Consider the following 26,964-nt stretch of genomic DNA (forward strand, 5'->3'; position numbering starts at 1 on the left):
TCAAGAATGTTACATGAAAGGATGCATACAATATATAAGCTTTTGATACTGGCTTTTTACAGTCAGCATAATGCACTCGAGATCCATCCACGTTGTTCTGTGTGTCAGTACCATAGTTTATTCCTCTTTGCTGAGTAGTATTCCATTGAATGAATATACTGTGGTTTGTTTAACCATTCACCATTTGTAGTACATTTTGATTGTTTCTAGGTTTGGTTGTTATTAATCAAACTTCAATCAGCAATTGTACACAGGTATTTGTGTGGACGTAAGTTTTTGTTTCTTTGGGATAAATGCCAGGAGTATGATTGGTAGATTGTACAGTAATTGCATGTTTAGTTTCAATAGAAACTGCAAAACTGTTTTCTTTTTTTTTGAGGTGGAATCTCGTTCTGTTGCCCAGGCTGGAGTGTAATAGTGCAGTCTTGGCTCACTGCAACCTCCGCCTCCCTGGTGCAAGTGATTCTCCTGTCTCAGCCTCCCAAGTAGCTGGGATTACAAGTGCCTGCCACCAAACCCAACTAATTTTTGTAATTTTAGTAGAAATGGGGTTTCACTATGTTGGCGAGGCTAGTCTTGAACTCCTGACCTCAGGCGATCAACTCACCTTGGCCTCCCAAAGTGCTGGGATTATAGACGTGAGCCACCATGCCCAGCCCAAACTGTTATTCTAGAGTATACCGTTTTACAGTCCAGTAATGCATGAGAGATTCAGTTTCTCTCCATGCTTGCCAGCATTTGATATTGTCACTGTTTATCATTTTAGCTATTCTGATGGGTATGCAGTATTATCTCATTGGAGTCTCAAGTTGCATTTTCCTAATAGCTCAATATCTTTTCATGCTCTAATTTGCCATCAGTATATCCTCTTTGGTAAAATGTCTGTTGTATATTTTTCCCATTTTAAAATTGGATTGTGTTTTTTTCACTCTTGAATTTCAAGAGTTCTTTATAAATTCTAGGTTTTAATTGCTTATCAGATATGTGGTTTATAAATATTTTCTCCCGATTTCTAGCTTGTCTTTTCAACCTCTTCACAGGGGCTTTCGTGGAGAAACAGTGTTCAATTTTGTTGAAGTCCAGTTGACTGAGTTATCTTTATGGATTATGCTTTTGGTGTCATATCTGTGAGCTCCTCACCAAACCATAGGTCCTGAGGATTTTCTCCTATGTTTGCTTCCAGTTTTATATTTCATATTTAAATCTACGATAAAGCTTGAGTTAAGTTTTATGTAAGATGTGAGGTTTATGTCACCCCAGCACTGTTTGTAGAAAAGAGTATCTTTCCTCTCTTCAGTTACTTTTGCGCTTTGTAAAAAGTCAGTTGTACTTTTGTAAGTATATTTTTGGCTCTGTATTCTGTTTTTATTGATCTGTATCTATTCCTCTGACAATACTATATAATCTTGATTATTATAACTATATAATAAGACTTGAAATAGGATAGCATGGTTTTTCCTATTTTATTATTTTTCAGAATTGCTTTAGCTATTTTAGTTTCTTTGCCTTTCCATATGTATTTTAGACTAATCTTATCTATATCCACAAACTCTTGCTTATATTTTTTTGGTAGTTGCATTAAACATGTACATCAATTTGGGGGAGAATTGACATCTTTGCTATGTTGACTCTTTGAATCCATAAAACATGATATATCTCCCCATTGATTTAGCACTTCGATTTCAGGAATGTTTTGTAGTTTTCAGCATACAAGTTCTGTGTATGTTTTGTTAGATTTACATCTAAGTATTTTATTTTAAAAATTATAGCTTAATTGAGATCATTTTTTGAAGTGATTATAAATGGTATTTTTAGTTTTGGTTTCCATATGTTCATTGTTAGTATATAGAAATATAATTTTTTTTGAGACAGAGTATCACTCTGTGCAAAGGGCCAGCTTTTTGTTTCATTGATTTTTCTCTATTTTAAAAATTTTCAATTTCATTGATTTCTTCTCTATTATTTCCTTCCTTCTTTGTGCTGTGAGTTTATTTTGCTCTTCTTCTAGTTTCTTGACTTGTGAGCTTAAATTATTGTTTTGAGACTTTTCTTCTTTTTGAATGTAAGCATTTAGTGCTATAGATTTTCCTCTCAGTACTGCTTTCGCTGTGTGCCACAAATTTTGATATATTTTCATTTTCGTCCAATTCAGTGTATTTTTTACAATTTCCTTGATATTTCCTTTTTAATCTATGGATTACTTAAAAGTGTGTGTTTAATTTTCAAGTGTTTGGAGGTGTTCATTATTTTTCTGTTACTATAATTTGATTACATTGTGGTCACACACTCTGTATGAATTTTTTTAAATTTATTGAGGTTTTATAGCCCAGGATATGGTCTATATTGGTATATATTCTGTGGTTTCTTGACTTAAACTCCTGTCCTCATCAGTCCTCCCACCTTGGCCTTCCAGAGGGCTGGGATTACAGTTGTGAGCTACTGTGCCCAGCCTATTCTGTAGGATCTTGAAAGGAATTCTGTTGTTGGATGGAATATTATAAATGATGATTATATCCTTTAGTTGATAGTGTTTTTTAGTTCTTGTAAAAATCTTTGCTGATTTCTGTTTACTTGTCCTATCAATTTTTGAGGTAGAGATGGTTGAAGTCTCCAACTATAACTGTGGATTTATCTATTCCTCCTTTCACTTTATTAGTTTTTGTTTCACTTATTTGCATCTTTGAAGTTTGGTGCAAACACATTTAGGATTATTATGCCTTCTTGGTGGACTTATTCTTTTATCATTATATAATATTCTTCTCTGTTTCTGGAAATTTTCTTTGCTCTGAAGTCTATCTGATGTTAATATAACTCTTGCTTTGTTTTGATTCATGTTTGCATGCCATATTTTTTCCGTTCATTTACTTTCAACCTACCTATATTGTTATATTGGAAGTGAATTTCATGTAGATAGTATATAATTGGGTCATGTGTTTTATCTACTGCCAGTCTCTGTCTTATCATATTTAGACCATTTACATTTAATGTAATTATTGATATATATTAGGGAATAAGTCTGCCCTTTTTTGTTTTGTATTTGTTCTGTTTGTTGTTGCTGTTGTTATTTCTTTATTTTCTTTTTCTTGACTTCTTGTGGGTAATTTGAACATTTTAAAATAATTCCATTTTAGGCCAGGCACTAGTGGCTCATGCCTGTAATCCCAGTACTTTGGGAGGCTGAGATGGGAGGATTGTTTGAGCCCAGAAATTCAAGACCAGCATGGCAACATAGCAAGACTCTGTCTCTCCAAAATATATCTTTAAAAATTAGTTGAGTGTAGTGGTATATGTCTGTAGTCCCAGCTACTTGGGAGGCTGGGGCAGAAGGAGCACTTAAGCCTTTAGGCTGGGGCAGAAGGATTACTTGAGATTGAGGCTGTAGCAAGACATGATTGTGCCACTGCATTCCAGACTGCGTGACAGACCCTGTCTCAAAAAAAATCATTTTATAATCTATAGTGTTTTTTAGTATATCTCTTTGTATAGATTTTTCAGTGTGTGTATGTGTGTGTGTGTGTGTGTGTGTGTGGTGTGTATGACTTATCATGGTCTCCTAATGTCAGTGTTTTGCTATTTCAAATGAAATATAGAAACTTTACCTCCTTTTATGTCTTTGAACCCTTCCATTTGTAATTGTCTTAAATATTTGCTTCACATATGTTGAGAACCACGAGACATTATTATTGCTTCAATCACCAAACATAATCATAATTTAGAAAACTCATGAGAGAATAATCTGTCATATTTTTCATAGTTTTTTTTAACCCTTTCTATTGTTCTTTCTTTCTTCCTGATGTTCCAGATTTCTTTTTTTATCATTTCCTTTCTGTTTAGAGAAATTCTTGACAAATTCCTTTAATGTTCCTTTATCTAAGTGTGCTTTGATTTTTCTTTTATTTCTTTTCTGTTTTTGAGACAAGGTTTTGCTATGTTGCCTAGGCTGGACTTGAACTCCTGGGGCTCAAGAAATGTGGCTGGGACTACAGGGACATGCCACTGCACTTGGCTGCTTGAAGGATATTTTTGCTGAATACAGGATTCTGGGTTGGCAGTGCTGTTCTTTTAGTACTTGAAAAATATGCTACTTTTAGGCTGGGCGCGGTGTCTCAAGCCTGTAATCCCAGCCCTTTGGGAGGCCGAGGCGGGTGGATCACGAGGTCAAGAGATCGAGACCATTCTGGTCAACATGGTGAAACCCTGTCTCTACTAAAAATACAAAAATTAGCTGGGTATGGTGGCGCGTGCCTGTAATCCCAGCTACTCAGGACTCTGAGGCAGGAGAATTGCCTGAACCCAGGAGGCGGAGGTTGCAGTGAGCTGAGATCGCACCATTGCACTCCAGCCTGGGTAACAAGAGCGAAACTCCATCTCAAAAAAAAAAAAAAAAGAAAAGAAAAATATGTCACTTCCTTTTGGCCTCTATGGTTTCTATGAGAAATGTGCTATCATTTTAACTGTATTCCCCCTGTAGGTAAGGTATTATTTTTCTCTTGCTGCTTTCTATATTTTTTCTTTGTCTTCAGTTTTCATAAGTTGGGCTGTTTGGTGTGCTGGCATGGGTTTCTTGGGTTTATCCTTTCTGAGATTTGTTCAGTTCCTTGAATCTTTGGGTGTATGTCTTTTGCACAGTTTCGGAAATATGCAGAAATTATTTCTTTGAATACTTTTTCAGCCCTCTTTTCTTCCTTTTATCCTCCAGGACTCAAGTGACGTGAATGTTCGGTCATTTTTTATAGTCTCACTGGTCTTCAAGGCTCTGTGTAATATTTTTTAATCTAGTTCCTCTCATATTATTGAGATTGAGTAATGTCTGTGCTCCGTCTTCATGTTTACTCATTCTTCTCCCCCGTCCATATTTCTGTCGAGCCCATCCATTGTGTTTTTTACTTTAATTAATTAATTTTCATACAGATGGAGTCTCATTTGTGGCCCAAGCTGGTCTCAAACTCCTGATCTCAAGTGATCCTCTTGCCTTGGCCTCCCAAAGCATTAGGTTTATAGATGTAAGCCACCACACCGGGTCTCAGTTTTTCTCTTTTTTTTTAAGATGCAGTTTCGATCTATAGCCCAGGCTGGAGTGCAGTGGTATGATCGGCTCACTGCCATCTCAGCTTCCCAGATTCAAGCGATTCTCTTGCCTCAGCTTCCCAAGTAGCTGAGATTACAAGTGTGTGCCACCACGCCCAGCAAATTTTTGTATTTTTAGTAGAGACGAGGTTTTACCATGTTGGCCAGGCTGGTCTTGAACTCCTGACCTCAAGTGATCCATCTGCCTTGGCCTACCAAAATGCCGGGATTACGGGCATGGCCACCATGCCCAGCTGCCTCAGTTTATTTTTAATTTTAGAATCTCCATTTAGTTTTTTATATCTTCTCTTTCTTTGCTGAGACTTTTTATTTTTCATTTTTTAAAAGTGGCTGGGTGTGGTGGCTCACTCCTATAATCCCAGCACTTTGGGAGTTTGAGGTGGGAGGAACACATGAGCCTGGGAGTTCAAGATCAGCCTGAGCAATGTAGCAAGTCCCTGTGTCTACAAAAATAAAAAGATAAAAATTAGCCAGGTGTAGTGGTATGTGCCTGTATTCCCATCTATTTAGGATGCTAAGAGGAAGGATTCCTTGAGCCCTGGAGATTGAGGCTGCAGTTGGCTGTGATGGCACTGCTGTATTCCAGCCTAGGCAACAGTGTGTTTATAACTGCCCATTGAAGCATTTTTATGGTTGCTGTTTTAAAGTCTTTGTCAGATAATTCTAATATCTCTGTCATCTTGATGTTGGCATCAGTTAATATCTTCTCATTTAAGTTGAGATTTTTCTGATTCTTAGTATAGTCAGTGATTTTCTATTGAAGCTTACATTTTGGATGTTATGAGATCTGAATCTTACTAAAATCTTCTGTTTTAGCTGGCCTTTGTTGACACCACTCCAGCAGGGGAAGTGAGGGACTATCTCATTATTGCCCATGGAAATAGAAGTCCAGGTTCTCCACGTGGCCTCTGTTGACACCCTGGGGGAAAGGGGCTGCCCATCCTTGCTGGGCGAGATGGGAATTCTGTCTACCCAGTGGCACAGTGGGAGAGAATGGCTCATTACTGCCCTCTAGCCGCTGCTTGGCCTTCTCTGAGGCTACCCTGGCAGAATGGAGGTGGAGAACGGGCACCTCGTTACTGCAGGGCAGTGGTGGAAGTCCAGGTTCTTCACTTGGCTTTTGTTGGCAGGCGTGTGGTGGCTACAGTTTTTTTGTGATGTTTGGCTGGAGTAGAGCAGCTTTTTATCTAAAAGTTTTCTGTTTTGCTATGCTGTACCTTTATTCTAGTTTTTTTGACCGAAGAGCAACTTTCTTTTTTTTTTGCCTTTTTTTGGTCTGTACCTATTGGCGTTTCTTGCTAGCTTATCTAACAACCAGTCTGTGATATGTGAGGCAAAAGAAAGAAAGAAAGAAAAAAAAGAAACAAGAAAAACAAACTCAGCAGACTCACAGCTGTGTTATTCCTCAGATCCCAAGGTTCCTAGACAGTCTGCCTTCTTCTCCACCTTTCAGAATTTTTATTTTTGTTTTTGAGACAGGGTCTCACTCTGTCACCTAGATTGGAGTGCAGTGGTACAGTCTCAGCCCACTGCAACCTCTCCCTCCTGGGTTCAAGTGATTCTTGTGCCTCAGGCTCCTGAGTAGCTGGGATAGCAGGTATGTGCCACCGCACCCAGTTAATTTTGTATTTTTTGGAGAGACAGAGTTTCGCCATGTTGACCAGTCTGGTCAGAATTTTAAAATGTTTATTATATATACAATGTCCGGGGTATTCTGTGGGAGAAGCAGGGGAAAGTACTTCTACTTCCTCTTTCCAGAAACAGAAGTTTGTTCTGTTTGGAACAGTGGTCAGATCTCTAGAGTACAGGCTGTCTCATAATAGATCATAACCTGAATTCACAAATATAAAATCCCTGTAAAGCTAAGCGTCTTCCTTTTTGTATTAGGGTTTTTTTTTCATCTTTTGGAATACCAAGTATATTTTTACAAAGGTAAATAATGTCACGGGTGTTGTCTCCATTCTTAGACTCTTCCATGGCAGCCTATAAAATCTTTTAACCCTCAGGCAGCTGCCATCCTGTACATTCACGTACACTCGCAAATACACACAAATTAATATCACGGTGTCACCTTCACTAAAGTATCACAAATATTTTTAAAAAATAGATGTGGGTTTCACTAGTTTGTAGTACTAGGAACTTGATACAACTGAAAAACAGGAAGAGCATTTTAAAAACCTTGAATATTAATGTTTGAGGAGAAGCAAAGTTGATCACCAAAGGGTAGGATGGAGAAGTGGAGAACCTGGAGGGGACGTTTGGGTCTTTAGAGAGTGGTAAAATGGGTTATTCTGATTACCATCGCTTGGAAATGTCCCCGTTTCTTTTCTATTGGTTTCACACAATACCTGGTATATGGTAGGGGCTCCGTAAGGACAGAACCACAGAGGGTATTTTGGGGCTGACAGTTGGAGTCAGTGCACACCGCTTTCCTTTGGAAGGGCATACAATTTAGTACCTTTCTTATTTTGCTTTGGGGCGTTTCTGTCCTGTCTGTACCTGTTTTCGTATCTCATTGACTGTCTTTTTCTGGCCTCAGTGTCTTCATGTCTTGGCTTATGGTTCTTGTTGGAGTTGTTGTTGAGACCCTAAGCCCTGGTCTCAAATTGATTTTGTAGCTTTTCCCTGTCTTTGTCAGGGCTTTGTGCCCTATAACTCTTTTTTAAAAATGTTTTTAAATGGGCCAGGTATGGTGGCTCATGCCTGTAATCCCAGCATTTGGGAGGCCGAGGGGGGCAGATCATGAGTTCAGGAGTCCAGGACCAGCCTGGCCAACATGGTGAAACCCTGTCTCTACTGAAAATACAAAAATTGGCTGGGCATGGTGGCGTGTGCCTGTAATCCCAGCTACTCGGGAGGCTGAGGCAGGAGAATTGCTTGAACTGGGACGCAGGAGGCAGAGGTTGCAGTGAGCTGAGATTGTGCCACTGCACTCCAGCCTGGGCTACAGAGCGAGACTCTGTCCCCCTCCCAAAAAAAGGTTTTAAAATTAAATATTTCAAATGTGAAAGTATAGAAGATAGAACAATTAACCTCTGTACACTTGTCCCCTGATTCCCTTTGTGGTGCTTAGGCGTCTGCTGTAGAACCCACAGTGTCTTCTGGCAGTTGACCTCGTCCTGCCATTGGTGCTGGGAACTTAGTAGCTTTTGTGTGTGGGTGTATTTTTCCTGGGGCTCTTCACATTTTTACTCTCCAGTGGAAGGTGTGGGGAAATGGGTCAGATGGACTGTGTAGGACCTGCTGGCTGGTGGCCTGAGTTTTCTTTTTGCCTCCTTTGTGTTTTCATATCACTGCAGTTTCTACATGTACATGGTAGTGATAATTATTCATTCATTTATCCATTCCAGACATTGTCTTTATCCTTAGAACTTACATTTAGGTAGTGGAAATGCAAAATCAGTAAAATAGAGAACAAAGAGGTAGGTTTCCTAAGAATTTAAAAGAGGGAGAAAGTACTTCCAGCTGGACAAATCTGAGAAGGTAGATTTGAGGCAGCCTTTGATTTGGATTTGGATATGGGAAGATCAGAGGAGTGGCACTGCAGTCCCAAGTGAAGAATGCCTAGAGGCACAGAGGTGAAGAGTAGTGTGCGTCCTGGCGGTCTGAGATGAAGAACTGAGATGCCAAATAAGGGTGCATCCCTAGAGTCCTTTGGAAGAGAGGTCCATGGTACTACCTATCATCATCCTATCACATAAGGGGCCTGATGGTAGAGGATCCTGTCAAGTAGAGGATTTGTGAAATAGGATGTGTGGACACATCCTATTGGAATGACCCATCTGAGCTGTAATGACCACCTCACTAATCCCTAATTGCGGGGCTGCCATTCGCAGATGTACAGGTTAGACCCTGAATAAGCACCCTGCAGAGTTAACAGATAGGGCTAAAACACAGCCAGGCTCTGCCAGCAGAACTGGTGCAGGCCTGTTTCCACCCGGAGAGGCATCCTTTTCTAATTTACCCAATGCACCATGAGGGTTCAGATCTGTTTCTTTTTGTTTCTTAATGGTCCTCACATATCATGGCCAAATATTTATAATCTTACTGTAATATAATTTGCTAAATGATTGCCTTTAGCCATCTGTAGGGACTCAGTCATCACTTTGAAGACTGGCTCTATATCAAACATTTGCAGAAATTCAGAAGGCCGTGCTCTAGATGTTTCATTTTTGCCTTCTGCTCTCTTTATTGCCAGCATTAGGTTAGATGCTCAGAATCTTTCCACCTTCTTCTGTCTCCTTGCAAGTGAGGATGTGGCTGCTGAACTGCTTAGTGCCCACCTCCATGGGTGGCCTGAAGTACACAGGCCACTGGGCCTCAAGCCTTTTTGCTGCTCCAGTGTCTGGTGCTTCCCCGTCTCTTTAGGGCTGTCTTGCTCTGTCTGTGTCCTGCTACCTGCTGTTGCTCCTGCTGCTCCTGAGCCCTCTGGTCCTGCTTCTGTCCCCATCATCCCAGTTGGTTTAATTCTAGAGAGAGAGAGATTCATTAGAGAAAAGAAGAGAATTACAAGTGCAGAAAAGACAGGGTGGATAATGAAGGGAGGAAAATTGGGAGTGATGTAGCAGTAGAGGGCAGGGAAATATCAATAAAAGCAATTTTGCCATTAGAGTGGGAGTGAGGGTGACAAGCCCTAGAGTGAATGTATCACAGGTGGGGGTGTTTCTGGCACTGTCATTTGAGCCTCAGTAACAAGGTGACCTTGCTTTCCTCAGGTGTCCTCATGACTTCTCTTGTGGACCATGTCCATGATCTTTTTTGCCTGCGTGGTACGGGTAAGGGATGGACTGCCCCTCTCGGCCTCTACTGATTTTTACCACACCCAGGATTTTCTGGAATGGAAGAGACGGCTCAAGACTTTAGGCTTGCGACTGGCCCAGTATCCAGGTCGAGGCTCTGCAGGAGGCCGTGACTTTAGCATACAGTAAGTGAGCATATTAACTTTTTCAGAATCTTAGCAAAATTTGGATTACTTTTAACTACATTTAGTGGTAACCTTATGCTGATCACATTGTGTATTAAAAGCAGATCTAGCATCAGTGATCTGAGGTCATGTGTGTCTATAACAGAATCATGAAAGAAATGAGTTTTCTTAGAGCCTCAAGCATGGCTGCTCCATGTTTTTTTTTTTTTTTTAAGAGACAGAATTAGGCTCTGTCAGCCAGGCTGGAGTGCAGTGGTGCTGTCTTGGCTCACTGCAACCTCGGCCTCCTGGGTTCAAGCGATTCTGGTGCCTCAGCCTCCTTAGTAGTTGGGATTACAGGCACACACTGTCATGCCCAGCTAATTTTTATATTTTTAGTAGAGACGGGGTTTCACCATGTTGCCAAGGCTGATCTCGAATTCCTGACCTCAGGTGAGCCACCTGCCTCGGCCTCTCAAAGTGCTGGGATTGATTACAGGTGTGAGCCACCATGTCCAGCCATGGCTGCTCCAGCTCTTAACTTCTGCTAATGGAGTGCCCATGAGCATTGGGAGATCTGGGTTCATGTCTTCAGTTTTATAGTTTTTTCTTCACTCAGATGCAGGGAAGGAGGGAGGAGATCCTAGATTATAATGTTGGAGAGGGAAAATAATAAGAGTTAGAAAGCCAAGAAAATAACAAAAAATATTGCATTTATAGCTCTTCAGTTTCTTTGCTTTTTAATGTTTTCACTTTACATTTTAATTTTTCGCTTTTTAATTTTTAATTATTATTATTATTTTTGAGACAGAGTTTCACTCTTGTCGCCCAGGCTGGAGTAGAGTGGCATGCTCTCTGCTCACTGCAACCTGTGCCTCATGGGTTCAACTGATTCTCCTGCCTCAGCCTCCTGAGTAGCTGGGATTACGGGCGCCTGCCACCATGCCTGGCTAATTTTTGAAGTTTTTAGTGGAGACAGGGTTTTACCATGTTGGCCAGGCTGCTCTCAAACTCCTGACCTCAGGTGATCTGCCCGCCTTGGCCTCCCAAAGTGCTGGGATTACAGACATAAGCCACCGTGCCCAGCCATTTTAAAATTTTTATTACGTGACAGGATCAGGGGAGTGAAAAGTAAGTGAGAGTAGTAGGTCTCTCTTCTCAGGGAACTTCAAAGTCTAACGAGGTAACAAGAGAAATATATAAGTAACTACAATACAGTGGGTAAAATGTTCCAGTGGAAGTAGGAATCAAGTGATTACAATAATCCCGGTTACCATAACTAATATTATTGAGTACTTTCTATACGACGGGCACTATTCTGTGTTTCATGTGGCTTATGATGTAGGTAATAGTATTACACCTGTTTTGCAGAGGAGGAAACTGAGGTAAAAAAACTTAACTAAGGTTACACTGTTAGTAACTGGTCAGTCCAGGATTTGAATGCAGGCAGTTAGGCACCAAAATTTGCTTCTTATGGGCTATACAATTTCCTGTTCTAGGACTCAGAGCAAGAAGCCAGTCATTCTGTGGAGGCATCAGGGGTAAGGCAGATTTTAGAATATCAAAATGGCTTGTTAGATTTTATGTCTATTTTCTCTTGTATTTAGACCTTCACTTATCAAGTCCCTTTTGCTCTCCTTATGTTTTTATTTTTAATTTTATTTTTTAGAGACAGGGTCTCCGCTGGGCACAGTGGTTCATGCCTGTAATCCCAGCACTTTGGGAGGCTGAGTTGGGAGGATTGCTTCAGCCCAGGAGTTCAAGACCAGCCTGGGCAATATGATGAGACCCCATCTCTATAAAAAAAAATTTAAAAATTACCCAGGTGTGGTAGGGTGCACCTGTAGTTCCAGCTACTTGGGAGGATGAGGTGGGAGGATTGCTCAAGTCCAGGAGGTCTAGGCTACAGTGAGCCATGTTCACACCTCAGCCTCCCAAGTAGCTGGAACTGTCTCTAGATAGGTAGGTAGATTAGACAGACAGATTGATTGACAGATAGCCTCCCAGATAGCTGAGTCTACAGGTACACACCACTACACCTAGCTAATTTATTTCTTAGAGACAGGGTCTTACCATGTTGCCCAGGCTGGTCTTGAACTCCTGGGCTCAAGTGACTCTCCCGCCTTGGCCTTCCAAAGCCCTGGGATTATAGGTATGAGCCACTGTGCCTGGCCCCCTTTTATTCTCCTTGAAGAGTAAATTTTTAGTTGACCTGCTAAGCTGAGGATCTTTTAGGGGAATTCAGTCTCAGAATTATAAAAACAAAAGGAAAAGTCCAGGCCTGACACCAGGCAGGTGATAATGTCCGTTCTCGAAGGGCCACATCCTGAAGGGGGTGACAAATAACAGGCACGTGCATCTGTCACCTGGAAATACGGGCTCTGGCTGTTTAGGAGCAAATGCTGAGCTGCGCCTGCCCCAGATGCAGCCCCTTTCTCTGAGTACCGGAACATGGCTTTCTCGAAGGTCTCTTCTTTACTGCGCTGTAATTAACTGATTTGTGCTGTACTGCAAATAGGAAGCCTTTCCTCTGTTAAAGGCTATTTTTCACAGAAAAGAGAAGTTTAAGACTTAAGAATTAAATCCTGGGTACTTCAGTAATTTTTTTGGAAAAAGGAATAAAAATTTTTTACTCATTTGTAATTTTGAATTAAATATTTACCATTATTTTCGCAGAGGAAACAGACTTTCTTTTCTTACAGGTGAGCAGTGCTATAGCTTTTAAGACTTAAGGATTTGTGTTAGTTTCCTAAGGCTGCCATAACAAACTGGCTTCAAACAACAGAACTTATTCTGTCACAGTCCCTTCAGGGCCATGTTCCCTCTGCAGACTTGAAGGAATAATCCTTCCCAAACCTCTGCTGCTTTCTGCCAGTCATGGGTTGTAGATGCCTTACTGCCGTCTCTGTCTCCATGGTTGCACTATCTTCTTCCCTCTGTCTCTGTATCCAAATTTCCTTTCTTGTAAGGATACTAGTCATTACGTGAGGGCCCACCCTATTCAGTATGACTTCATTTTATCTTGGTTACATCTTCGAAGACTATTTCTTTGAGTTAGGACATCAATAAATCTTTTTGTGGGGACACATTCAACCCACAGCAGGGGTCTCTTTCATATAGAAACACCTCCATCATAGAGTGGCCTAGACCCTTCTAAAGGATTTCTTCCATAGGAGGAGAGTCGTCTATTTTTTCACATTGGAAAAGTTTTTATATAGGGAGTTAGTTGCGAAAAGATGGTAGAATAACACAACCTAAAAACCTCCTGCTGAAAACACACAGAAATGAGGGTAAATATATATCAGCAATTACTTTAAATGTGTACTTAAGCTTGAAAGAAAGAAAACTTAAGATACTAGAAATAAAAGGAGAGCAGAATATTAAGGTATTAAGTGTGTACGTGGACACTGAGGCTCCTGGGCATTCAGTCACAGCAAAATTGGGGCTTGGTTTGGGCTTACATAGGGTGGAGTGTCAGAACAAGACCCTTGTGGCTGGGTCCCGTGGGTCACGCCTATAATTGCAGCACTTTGGAAGGTTGAGTTAGGCAGATTGAGCCCAGCGGTTTGAGACCAGCCTGGGCAGCATGGCGAGACCCCATCTCTACAAAAACACAAAAAGTTAGCTGGGTGTGGTGGTGCACACCTATAGTCCCAGCTACTTGGGAGGTTGAGGTAGGAGGATGGCTTGAGCCTGGGAGGTGGAGGCTCAGTGACCTGAGATTGTGCCATTGCACTCTAGCCTGGGTGACAGAGTGAGAAAAAAAAGACCCTTGCATAAAGGAAAGTTCTTGTCATGCCACAACCTAAGGAAGTGATGATAGGTGAGAGTAGTTTGCCCATGGATACAGGGTGACTCACCTCTGCTTGGCTTTGCGTGGGAAGGAAAAGTCAATTTCACCTAAGAAATTGAAATGTTGTTCTTGTGCCTTGTAAAAGGTTGGAGTTTATATTCCCCAAAGTCTAGGAATTCCTAAGCCAAGGTTGAAACATCAGTATTGGTCCCAGAGTGATGACACTGCTGTGGTAGGCGGCCAGAGCAAATGCAGAACCACTCTGGAGGAAGTGTGTCACAACTCGGGCCTCAGGGGACCCTTACAGAAAGAAATCCTACAGGGACGAGCTCTCAGCAAAACCTGACAAAACACAAGAGGAGACGTTCCACAGTGAGCAGGAGTCAGTAGACACACAGATAGGTGACCTAGAGCCCCCATCCCCTGAGCTTGCAATGATAGCATGACAGCCCAAAAGGGAGTAGAAAAAGAAGAAAAGCCCTGCATTTATTTCATGAGACCAGAATAACCTAAATACCACAACCGGATGAAGACAGCATAAGAAAGGAAAATCATAGGCTAGTCTTACTCGCATAGACACAAAAGTCCCAATTAAAATGTTAGCAAACGAAATCCAGCAGTTGTGTGTTTATGAATATGTAGGAACTTACATCCAACAAGAGCTTATTTTAGGATGCCAGGATGATTTAATATTAGGAAATCTACTGATTGAGATTAAAGAAGAAAAACGTTTTCTCAGTAGATGTGGAGAAGTCTGAGGCTAATTCCCCTAATAGAATATGCATTCCTCATGCATGAATAAATAAGAGTGATCACCAGCTGTCACTGACTAAGACTGCTAGACATATTAAAGAAAGTGGAAGAAAGACAGTCTCAGGAATAGGTCAAACTGAAGAGACGATATACGTGCAACAAACAGCTGCAAGACTGTTTAAAGCCAAGCAAGTGCAGGGTTGGCGTCAGGTTGTGTCTGGGTGTGGGGTGGGGATTCGTGGCTCCGTGTCCTGGTAATGCAGATGTTGCCCTTTTGTTTCAGTTTTTCTTCTTTCGGAGACGTGGCCTGCATGGCTATCTGCTCCTGCCAGTGCCCAGCAGCCATGGCCTTCTGCTTCCTGGAGACGCTGTGGTGGGAATTCACAGCTTCCTATGACACCACCTGCATTGGCCTAGCCTCCAGGCCATACGCTTTTCTTGAGTTTGGTTTGTAATCTTCTTTCATATTTATTGTTCTCAACCATGTTGTTATATGTGTAGAATTTACAGTTTAGGTTTGGCTTTGACCATCAGGGAAACCACTGGAGATGCAAAACATGTCACTGAAGAACAGACTTGTACTGTGGGATTTCATAGCGATTGAAGTGGCCTGGAAAGCGTCAAGGTTTAACACTCTGGCTTTTCGTCTCCACAGAGCCTGGGCCAGGGTGGAGGAAGGGTGAAATGGGTTGGTTATAATCTGCAGCTCTCTGAGGCTGGGGTCAGCAAATGCTGGCCCTTAGGCCAGCCACCAGCCACCTGTTTTGTAAATAAAGTAGAACATGGCTATGCTCATTCATTTACATGTTGTCTGTGGCTGCTTTTGCCCTATGACTGCAGAGTTGAGTTGTGACAGAGACCATGTAGCCAGCAGCCTAAAATATTTACTAACTGGCACTGTAAGAAAATTTTCTTGACCCCTGCCTTAGAGCATTGCTACTCAAAGCTCAGCCTGGGCAATATAATGAGACTTTGTCTCTACAGAAAAATAATTTAAAAATGAAAAAAATTAGCCAGGTATGGTGGCACACATCTGTGGTCTCAGCTACTTGGGAGGCTGAGGTGGGAGAATCACTTGAGCCCAGGCGGTCAAGGCTGCAGTGAGTTGTGATCACGCCACTGCATTGGACCCCAGAGTGGTCAGCAGTGAGACTCTATCTTCAAAAAAAGAAATGGGAACTTTATTTAGTACATACTGTTTTATAATATCCATTCTGATGAAAATGCTGAACTTGTGTTGCTCTCTTTTTGCAGACAGCATCATTCAGAAAATGAAGTGGCATTTTAACTATGTAAGTTCCTCTCAGATGGAGAGCAGCCTGGAAAAAATTCATGAGGAACTCAAGTTGCAGCCTCCAGTGGTTCTCACTCTGGAGGACACAGATGTGGCAAATGGGGTGATGAACGGTCACACACCGATGCCCTTGGAGCCTGGTAAGCGGCTTGCCATTCCCCAATGTTGATGAAGTGATACTATGTATTTCAAATGGACATTGATTTTTTTATTTCGCTAGAAAGCTGTTTTTTGGGGAGAAGGAGTGGCATAAAATATACTGAGAAAAATATGGACCAATCCTGTTTCTTGGTGGCTGTTATAAAAAATTTGACTACAGGCCAGATGCGAAGGCTCACGCCTGTAATCCTAGCACTTTGGGAGGCCAGGGCAGGCAGATGACTTGAGTCCCGGAGTTTGAGACCAGCCTGGGCAACATGGAGAAACCCCATCTCTATCAAAAATACAAAAAAGTAGCCAGAGGTGGTGGCTTGTGCCTGTAGTCCCAGCTACTCCAGAGACTGAGGTGGGAGAATCACCCGAGCCCAGAAAGTCAAGGCTGCAGTGAGCCATGATCGTGAGCCACTGCACTTTAGCCTGGGTGACAGAATGAGAACCTGTCTCAAAAAAGAAAAAAATTGACTATTAAGATGGTGGATTGGTTTGAGGGAGGCTATTGTGATGAAATTCAGGAGCTGGAGAGTGATTTGGTAGGTTATTTTCTTTTCTTCTTCTTCTTTTTTTTTTTTAAATAGAGGCAAGGTTTCCCATGTTACTACCCAGGCTGGCCTTGAACCCCTGGGCTCAAGCCATCATCCTACCACCTCGGCCTTTCAGAATGCTGGGATTACAGGTGTGAACTACCATGCCCAGCTGGCAGGTTATTTTCTTAATTAGGATGAAATCTACAAGTTTATTATTATTATTATTATTATTATTAATTTTTGAGGCAGAGTCTCACTCTGTCACCCAGGCTGGAGTGCAGTGGAACAATCTCGGCTCACTGCAACCTCTGCCTCCCGGGTTCAAGTGATTCTCCTGCCTCAGCCTTCTGAGTAGCTGGGACTATAGGTGTGTGCCACCATGTCCGGCTAAATTTTGTATTTTTTAGTAGATATGGGGTTTCACCATATTGGACAGGCTGGTCTCGAACTCCTGACCTCATGATCCGCCCGCTTTGGCTTCCCAAAGTGCTAAGATTACAGGCGTGAGCCACTGCGCCCAGCAAGTTTATTTTTTTTAAATTTTATCTATTTATTTATTTATTAAGTCCAAGTTGTTCTGACAGAACTACAAGTTTAAATGTTATAAAGAAGATTCATTCTCTTTTCTGTAAGTTACTTATTGAACTGTATAGATTTGTATTTTATATACGTATATATATATAGAGAGAGAGAGAGAGAGACAGAGACAGAGACAGACAGAGAGAGAATCTTTATCTCGTCGTATTATTTAGTGAAATGTCGTAGATCTGAAACCCCTGCTCTTCTTGTTGGAGGGATGGCAGTGGGGATAGAGTGCTGGGCAGGGGGCCGGAGCTTAGGCTTCTAATGTTCTCACTGTCTGGCTCTCCCTGAGAACTGGGATCTCCCTCTGTCCCTGTGGATTTCAGAGACCTCATCTGAAGAAAGAGGTCTTAATGAATGTGATCACAGTGCCCTGACATTCCATGACTTTGTCATTAACGTCATTAGCCACTCAATGCTTAGCACATAACAAAGCATGATTTTTTGCATTCCTGTTTACAGTTACATTCAATTAAATTAATATTTAATTAAAGTGGATATTTACATTCTAAGAATTCTGTAATGGCATAAGAGCTGAATCCTTTGCTAAAAGAACTGTCTCACTATAGTAGTCTGATTATTTTGTTTTTAACTGTTTTATGCTAAACTCATTGCTTGAATTTTAAAAGTGATGTATTAAAAATGTTCATGGTTTTGACTTAACTTTGTGTTTTAGTTTAATGTGTTTCAACCAATACTTGGATTGGCTCTCATGCCAGTCAATAAGTGACTCCAGTTTATATTGAGAATAAACTTAATTTTTGCAAAAGGAGGACTGGGTAATCGAGCTCCAAGCTTCTCTCTTATCATATACGAGTGCAGGCATATCTTTGTAATCTGTATTTTGTTTTTAAACACTTAGACAAGAGGAGCAAACCCAGAAAGTGTCACCTTGCCCGTCTTTCTAGGACATTTTACTGTGATTGATTTACTCTATTGTCCTGAGGTTAGACTTTTTACAGGTAGCATATTCTGTTCTAACAGTGACTTTGAATTGCTCAGTGGAAACTCTAACACACTAACAATAGGTACAGTTGGATTGTGGTAGTATTTGTGTGTGTGTGAAATACAAGGGCAAGAAAGGAGGATAGCGAGCGAATGGGAGGGACACCAGTTAATTGTGTGAACCAAAATCAATTTCAGTGGTTATCTTTACAGAGAAAATGAAAATTTGTTCTAACTGTAGTTCTAGAAACAGCTTGTAACCTAAATAATCAATGTTTCCCTCTTTCCAATGAGTTTAGAATTTTAAAAATTGCATTTGCTGTGAATTGCTCTAGAAGTGTACATGACATTGAATGTTGTCATTGTCAGAAAGAGGACAAGCTGAATGTTGAGGCATATGATAGAAATGCTTTAAACATTTAACAACCAATTACAAATAAAGCCTTCGTCCTCTCTGGTAGTATAAGACATTGTCTTATTTATTTTTTTTTGAGACAGGGTTTTGCTCTGTCGTTCAGGCTAAAGTAGAGTGGTAGGATCTCTGCTTACTGCAACCTCTACCTCCAGGGCTCAAGCTGTCCTCCCACCTTAGCTTCCTGAGTAGCTGGGACTACACCTGGCTAATTTTGGTGTATGTGTGTGTGTGTGTATATATATATATTTCTTTTTGATAGAGATGGGGTTTCACCATGTTGCCCAGCTGGTCTTGAACTCCTGAGTTCAAGTGATTCTCTCACCTTAGCCTCCCAAAGTGCTGAGATTACAGGCATGAGCCACCACACCTGAACTTTTTTTTTTTTTTTTTGAGACAAGGCCTTGCTCTGTTGCCCAGGCTTGAGTGCAGTGCTGCAATCATGGCTCACTGCAGTTTCAACCTCCCAGGCTCAGGTGATCCTCCCACCTCAGCCTCCCAGGTAGCTGGAACTACAGGTATGTGTCCCCATGCCTGGATAATTATTTGTATTTTTTTTGTAGAGACAGGGTCTCACTATGTTGCCCGGGCTGGTTTTGAACTCCTGGGCTCAAGCTATCTATTGCCTGCCTCAGCCTCCCAGAGTGCTGGCATTATAGGCGTGCACCACCATACCTGACCCAGGAATTGTTTTAGGATTTTTCAGCCTAATCCCTATTGATGTTTTTGCATCAGATAATTCTTTATTATGGAGGCTGTCCTGTGCATTCATTGTAGGATGTTTAGAAGCATTCCTGGCCTCTACCCACTAGATGCCAGTAGCAGCCTGTCTCTAGTTGTGACAACCAGAAATGACTTCAGACATTGCCAGATGTCCACTGGGGGGCAGATTGCCCCTGGTTGAAAACCACTACTTTAGATAGGAAAGAAATTCAGCACTTGAAAAACCTGTGCTTGCCTGGAAAATAGCCTTTTTCTGGAAGAAACTTTCCTCAGGTACCCACATCCATTCTGTCCATCATTTCTTGCCTTTTTTCCCCTCTAACTTCTGCTGCTTTTACAATTAATATGTTTATAATTCTGTGTTTAACATAGTGAACCTATCGTTAGTGTAAGTCTAGTTCATGTCTTTATTTTTCTTTCATATAGAAATTATTTTCACTAGACACTTGTTTTTTTCCATTGTGAAGCTCCTAATTTCCGAATGGAACCAGTGACAGCCCTGGGCATCCTCTCCCTCATTCTCAACATCATGTGTGCCGCCCTGAATCTCATTCGTGGAGTTCACCTTGCAGAACATTCTTTACAGGTAACCTTTTTTTTTTTTTTTAACAGTTTAAACTGAAGGACATATGACAGAAGAAAGTGATAGGGCTACGTTTTATCTATAGCGTTATGATACACTAAGGTTACAATTTTTCAAATTAATATGAATTTTATTCTAAATTCTATTCTTTGTAGTAAGTTGAATGACTATGAAAGTTGCTTTTTTACGTCTATTGTCTAAGAGGCCAGAGGGGCATGCCAAGATATTGGTAACAAATGGAGAATTTGCAGCAAGGACATTAGACCACCCTGTGGCTTCTGGGACCCCAGGAGTCACTCCAGGGACTGGATTATTTACCCAGGATGGATGTTTCATTCTCTCATTTTAAGGGTTCAGGCTCTTTTTCACCTGAGGAAATATTGTCCTGTAATCTGATTTATATAATGCAGATGCCACCTTCCTTGTGTCTCGTCAATGAATTATATATCACTAGGAAGTTCCTTCACTGGTCTGTTCATCTCAGAGGAACTTACTGTTTCAATGCTTTTTAAAAATAGTTTAAAAATTTTGAAGTATTGAAAATACTTTAAGAATGTATAGGCTGAGTGCGGTGGCTCACACCTGTAATCCCAGCACTTTGGGAGACTGAGGCGGGTAGATCACCTGAGGTCAGTAGTTCGAGACCAGCCTGGCCAACATGGTGAAACCCTATCTCTGCTAAAAATACAAAATTAGCCTGGTATGGTGGCACATGCCTGTAATCCCAGCTACTCAGGAGGCTGAGGTGGGAGAGTTGCTTGAAACCAGGAGGCAGAGGTTGCAGTGAGCTGAGATTGCGCCATTGCACTCCAGCCTGGGCAACAAGAGAGAAACTTTGTCTCAAAAAAAAAAAAAAAAGGTATAGAACCATTATTAGTATCAACAGATAGATATTACTTTTAAAGATAGAGCCACCATGTTCACACTCATGCATATGGTGGGTAAAGTCTGAAGCATGACTGATACTGAACCTCAGGAGACTGATGTAGACTGACCTGTTTGGAGAATGGCAGCAGGCCTGTGTTGTGAGTGGTAGTTGCCTCTTATCACATCCTGTTTTTGATCAATGTGTGATGTGATTTCTACTCTTATTGATTACGATTGCTCTTAACCAGCTGCTTACCAACCGTCTGTTTGTTTGTATACGTTAGAATAGGTACCTGGTCAGCAAGGTAGTTAAGACATAGTCCCTCCCTGCCTTGGGGACTCTTGTGGCCCAAAACAGTGTGTGGTGGCAACATTAAGGAGGTGGCAGTGCCTGGAATGGGAGGAATTAGAAAAAGCTTGATCTTGACAGATGCTTAGGGTTCTGAGAGGTGGAGGGATGGGCGGCTCATTCCAGGTTGAAGACAGGAGGTACGTGCTGTGACCAGGCTGTTGAAAACGGTTGTGTGCTAGCGCTGACCTGGTGCATAAACAGGAACCTGTGTCTCACCCAGCCAGGGGTTTTGTACTGTCAAGCATACTAGATGGAAGGTGGAGTAAAGTGCTTTATGTCAGAATGTTTTCTTTCATGTAAATATCCCTTTCCTTGTGTTCCTTGTATTTGTTTTAGGTTGCCCATGAGGAAATGGGAAACATTCTGGCTTTTCTTGTTCCTTTTGTAGCCTGCATTTTCCAGGTGGGTGAAACGATATTTTGATGAGTGGATTAAATCCCCGACCTTATTTTGTTCTTCTGTTCATCTATCAGCAAGTTTCTACTTGTGATTTTTGTTCCACCAAGGTCATGGTTCAAATCAAGGACAATACCAAGCCCTTAGTGGAGGACCTTAGGCCGATCCTGCCCAGTCCTCTCATTTTGCAGAGGAAGAACTTAGTGCTCAGAAAGGGAAAGCCCCTTGTTCAAGGCTAAGGGTGGCTCATGCCTGTAATCCTAGCACTTTTGGAGGCCAAGGCCTGCAGATCACTTGAGGCCAGGAGTTCAAGACCAGCCTGGGCAACATGGTGAAACCCTATCTCTATTATAATAAAAATACAAAAATTAGCCGAGTGTGGTAGTGCATAACTATTGTCCCAGCCACTCAGGAGGCTGAGGCATGAGAATTGCTTGAACCAGGGAGGCAGAGGTTGCAATGAGCTGAGATCATTGCCACTGCATTCCAGCCTGGGCAACAGATCAAGACATTGTCTCAAAGAAAGAGGTAAAGTATTACCTGATTATACAAAAATAAATTTTCAACCCATGAAAATGCGCTCACTTTTCAGAAAACAAGTCTCCGAGACCGTGGGCGTAGCCAGTGGTAGTTTCCTAGAGCAGTGTTTTAGGACTGCAGGGATTGCACAGTTCCACCCCATTCCTTCAGCTGTGTTCCTAGTTGGACAGCTCCTGCAGTGGAGGGCTCACTCCCTCCCTCTGTAGATTGAACCTTTGTTGGATTGATCCATGTTCAGCAAATGCCCTTTTTAAAAAAAACAGCAAAAACCAAACAACATTGAACCAAAATGCTGCTTCCACCTTCTGCAGAACAAGAATGGCCCCTTTTCTGTGTGATAGTCATATACAAAATACCAGTCCTTCTCCCTGCTGTGAGACCTTTCCCCGACTTGGAGATGCTGTGGAAGACATGATAAGGAGACTGCCCAAGGGAAGAGTGGCACTCAGCGTAGTCGTGGCTCAGGAGAAACCAAAGCAGTAAAGGCACGGCTTCCTCTCACCAGCTCGCCTGCCTGTCCTGGCTCCTTGAAGGAAAACTTCTCTGGGAGGCCAGTCAGTCACGTTAGGGTCCCCTGGCATGGCTGTCTGCAGCTTATCTGTAGCTCTTCCTTCTCTACAGCAGCCTGGGCATTTCTATTTCTTGAACTTCTTTCAGATGTGCCATGCACTACTTCTTCCTGTGACATCTATTTCACTTTCCTTTAATCTTCCAAATCCTCACTTTCATCCAGTGATTAGCAACAGTCTAACCAGTGGGTCCACGCTTCATTGTAATGAATTCAATTTAATCAGCTAGTGTGAGAGAAATGACACTCTTCATGGAAGCTGTGGGAGATGAATTTTCATGTTATCTAGTGGCCATTTTATCTCTGATTGGAATTCCTCTTCTGGTCTCGTTTCAGTGTTATTTGTACCTGTTCTACAGTCCAGCCAGGACTATGAAGGTGGTGCTGCTGCTGCTCTTCATTTGCCTGGGCAACATGTACCTGCACGGGCTGAGGAACCTTTGGCAGATCCTTTTCCACATAGGAGTGGCTGTTCTGTCTTCATATCAGATACTAACAAGGCAGCTTCAGGAGAAGCAGTCTGACTGTGGAGTATGAGGATGACACTGTGATGAATGGATTCTTTGATTTTCTTTTGAGAATCAATCTATGTTTCTCTTTCTGCTTCTCTACTTTACACTCCAGTTTCCATCCTTTTCAGCCAACTGGACTGAAAAACGAGGAATTGGGGATGTTAAACAGTTGCAGTGGAAGTCATGAGGCCGCTTGATACCCAGCCTTGGTTCTGTGCTGAGCATGACTGCAGGGTCTCCAGTTCAGCAGGTTTACTTAGGACAGCTGGATCTGGGGCCTCCTCCAGAAAGAGCTTTACTGGAAGAGCTGAAAGGAAATATTTTGGTCTTTTAAATTGAATGATGCAGTAAACCACTAGATTCAGTAACACTGGTTTTAGTAATTGGCAGTTGTCTCCAAGGAACCACTTTAAAATCCAAATCGGCTTCAGTCTAAATATAAATTGGTTTTTTTTTTTTTTTTCCAGAGGGTTAGGACAGGGTGAATTAAAAACCTAAAAATATGGTTCGTAAATAAGCTAGATAAATTTTGTTTACATTTTTTCGATATCTTAGGTTTGATATACCTTTGGAATATTTAAGTATATTTTGGATATAATTTGGACTTCATTTAGGGTGAGGGCAAACAAGCTGAGAAAATGATTAAGAAATCTAGGTTAATTTAATTTATATGTATCCTTTTATGGTGGTGGAACTGTGTGGGTACAGAAATGTTATATATTTATTTGCAGGATATATCTGAATACTTTTAAAATTAATTGAATAACCAGTACTTCTAGATGATAAGTTTATCAGCATGAGCTGAAATGAGAATTTCAGGATTCTTCACAATCGGCCACAGCCTACAGTAGGTGAACATGGGTTCAGTGGCACTTCACAGACCCGCTGGAGATGCTGCTCTCATCAGCCTTTCAGTGGAGCTGAGTGCCTGTTGTTCTAATGATGATGACGACTGCACCCTGTGTACGGGTTCCCAGAGCGCCTCCAAAATTAATCACTCCTCTGCATCTTTTCCAGTCATCTTAATTAGCTTGAGGGCCTCATTTTTGATGAACAAGAGTTTAAATAGCTGTTAACTTTTTAAAGCTTTACAGAGATATAATTAACACATACTCTGGAAAGTTACTTTCTTTCATTGTCAAAAAATTGATTGATCATAGTTTTCCAAAATATGGTTCTGGATCAGATCCCTTAGGTCTCCCAGAATTTCAGCCTGGCTTGTTTAGTGCCACTCAGGAGGCCATTTTGGGAGTTTGCTGTTTGGATTGCTCCTGGCAGAAGTCTGGAATCTGAATAGTTCAACCACAGTTGCATGGAACACTTTTAGTTGAATTATGTAGTCTTGATACGTTTTTTAAAAATCCTATTTTGATAGTTTTTAAAAGTGGAAAACCATTACAAGAGCTGAGTAGACAGGGAAAGTAAGAACATAGTTTTAGAAAGTTCAATTGTATTTAATTATCACTGGTATTGTTATTCAGCTACCCTGGTATCATTTTAAGAAAAATGAATTTATATACTGGGAACTATGTTGGGAAAATGTTGCCATAGTAACTTTATTTTTTATAACAGAATTTTCTATTTTTGGCCAAACATAGAATATCTGGATATGGGCCGGGCACGATGGCTCATGCCTGTATTCCCAGTACCTTGGAAAGCCAGAGCAGGACAATCAGTTGAGGCCAGTTGTTTGAGACCAACCTGGAAAACACAGTAAGACCCGTCTCTACAAAAACAAACAAACAAACAGCAACAAAAAAATTAGCTGGATGTGATGGCACATGCCTGTAATCCCAGCACTTTGGGAGGCTGAGGCAGGAAGATCCCTGGAGTCCAGGAGTTTGAGGCTTCAGTGAGCTGTAATCACACCACTGCACCCTGGCCTGCGTGACAGAGTGAAACCCTGTCTAAAAAGCGTGGATGTGAAGATTATATTGGCAGCATACTCAGACATAAACTCCAACGTTGTCTCTCCATTGATTTCACATCTGCATAATTTTCTGCATACCCAGCAGGTGAATTTTCAGTTGTTCTGGGAGACAGTTTTGAAGAGATGGTGAAATAAAATGGGAAGTTAAGGAGGGGAGGAAAATCATTTTAAATGAGAAGCACAAAAAAGCTTTAAAGTCGGTAAGAACAGCTTGAAAATGGACTTTTCTTTTTAAGCCAGGGTGGCATTGGGTTGCCGTGTAGACCTGTACCCCGGGTGCTTTGGGCATCTGAGCCTATGATCCATATTCAGCAGGCAGTAAAGAAACGGTCCTCGAAGATGAGTCCTTCATGGTAATGCTTCCTGACCTCTGAGGCACTACCTGAGATGTTATCCACACCAGGTGGAATGTGTGGATATCTGTTAACATCTATATGGGGTGAGATTAACTTTTGCAAACGAAAGGGAAAAGATGCACTAGGAGAACAGTACAAATAATGACCACAACAACATTGACTGAAATCCTGCTAGCTAAAAGAATCCTCAGCTCACTGAAGGAGAGACTGATAATAGGAAAGAAGCTCTGGTGATTTCATCCAGGGGAATCCCCAGGCATAGGTTTGACTTGGTTCCGGGTCGGACGTTTATAACCTCCTGTGTGATCCTCCCTACCAGCAAACTGGTTCCAAATCCCAGGAGTTTCCTCAGTCCACCACGGGCTCACTGTTGTTAAGCACTTTTGTTTTCCCGGTGGTTAAATGCTACCTGTGCAGCTGACCTCACTGGGCTAGATCTGGGAATAGATGAAATAATGTTGAAAACAAAACTTTAAAGGTGCCTTCTGGTATCAGATGCTGCAAGGCCTTGAGCATCAGAGTGTGTTAAGTCCCAGCTGCTGTACCGGGGCCAGAGTATGGCTCAGTGCTCTTAGGAAGGGTTTCCCAACCAAGGGGCCAAAGCCCAAAAGGTTTCCCCTTCCCTAGTATGCTAGTGAAGGAAACGTGTAGGTCTGCCTTCCCCCGTTAGGCTGGACTTACTGTGACGAGGACTGTGCTTGGCTTTCCTTTTCCTGAGTGGAGACAGCGGGGGTATATTCGGGTGGCATTCCCTCTCAGTACCAGAGGCCCCACTGCCTGCAGCAGGAGGCATGTGACTGTGAGCTCCTGGTTTTGCTTTTTGGGCTTGCATCCCTCTTTTCTGTGAACTCTGGAGAATGCTGAAATTAAAACATTAAAACATTTTGATTAAATGAGCTTGAGCTCCTCTGTTCTTTTCTAGGTGCTCTCATTCTCCGACTCTCGTGCCATTTTCTACCTCTGCCCTCCCTATACACTCCAGCTCTGGAGACAGAGGCTGAAACTGGAGTCTGTGGAGGGATGAGAAAGCCACCTTTAATTGTAGTGAATGGGGTGGGTAGACGAGCTTCAGAGTGGGAGAAGATTGCACTGAGGGTCAACTCTCCCACCCACGCCTGGGAGTCAAGTCTTGGAGAGGACGAACACTCTTGGTCAGCACAGCTCAGAGTCCAAGACAACAGCCAGCAGGCCAGCAGCAAGGCGGGCCGTGTGAAGCACAGGAAGCAGGGGGTAGGTAGGGAGCAGAGCTGGGGCTTCTCCCTCTGCTGGAAGGTAGCAGCTGCCCCTTGGCATATGGGGGCTGCATGCTGCACCTTGCAGCTAGGGCCACCATTTGCTCTTCTGTGAAAGTTGGCCACTCATTGTAACATGCAGGACAGTGGCCTTCTGAGAACCTGCTGCTTGCACAGTGCAGCGTAAGTGAGGACAGGCAGGAGTGGGAGTGTTCATGGTAATCAGATGTGCCTGGCAAGCTGCTGTTCAGCCATTGCCCACATTCCAAATGGTTTTGCACAGAATACTGCATAGGTCTGAGGAAGCTCTGTCTGTGCACTGTGAGTATTAATAATGGTGGAGGAAGAGCGTAGTTGTGCCCTTGAGAGAGAAGGTGAGGGAGAGTGCACCAGCTGGCTGACTGTCAGCTGGCTAGGCTCTTCGCCGAGTCCTGTGTCACAGTGCACAAATC

The 26,964-nt window shown here is 42.1% G+C and overlaps 1 protein-coding gene across 3 annotated transcripts in view; it reads left to right on the top strand.

Annotated features, from left to right (window-relative positions):
• The window catches only part of SEC22C (SEC22 homolog C, vesicle trafficking protein), a 29,652-nt gene extending 3,476 nt beyond the window's left edge, over positions 1 to 26,176 (top strand). For all 3 annotated transcript variants that reach the window (XM_012460116.2, XM_012460115.2, XM_012460117.2), the window contains exons 2-7: positions 9,804 to 10,012; positions 14,821 to 14,984; positions 15,792 to 15,971; positions 19,644 to 19,762; positions 21,315 to 21,380; positions 22,819 to 26,176. In XM_012460116.2, coding sequence (XP_012315539.2) covers positions 9,831 to 10,012; positions 14,821 to 14,984; positions 15,792 to 15,971; positions 19,644 to 19,762; positions 21,315 to 21,380; positions 22,819 to 23,019 — 912 coding nt within the window. In that variant the 5' untranslated portion in view covers positions 9,804 to 9,830 and the 3' untranslated portion in view covers positions 23,020 to 26,176. The remainder of the gene's footprint in view (positions 1 to 9,803; positions 10,013 to 14,820; positions 14,985 to 15,791; positions 15,972 to 19,643; positions 19,763 to 21,314; positions 21,381 to 22,818) is intronic.
• Positions 26,177 to 26,964: the final 788 nt, after the last annotated feature.

The sequence above is a fragment of the Aotus nancymaae genome, unplaced genomic scaffold (genome assembly GCF_030222135.1).
Source record: "Aotus nancymaae isolate 86718 unplaced genomic scaffold, 86718_ANA_hifiasm-v0.15.2.pri h1tg000038l, whole genome shotgun sequence".
Taxonomy (NCBI): Eukaryota; Metazoa; Chordata; class Mammalia; order Primates; family Aotidae; genus Aotus; species Aotus nancymaae.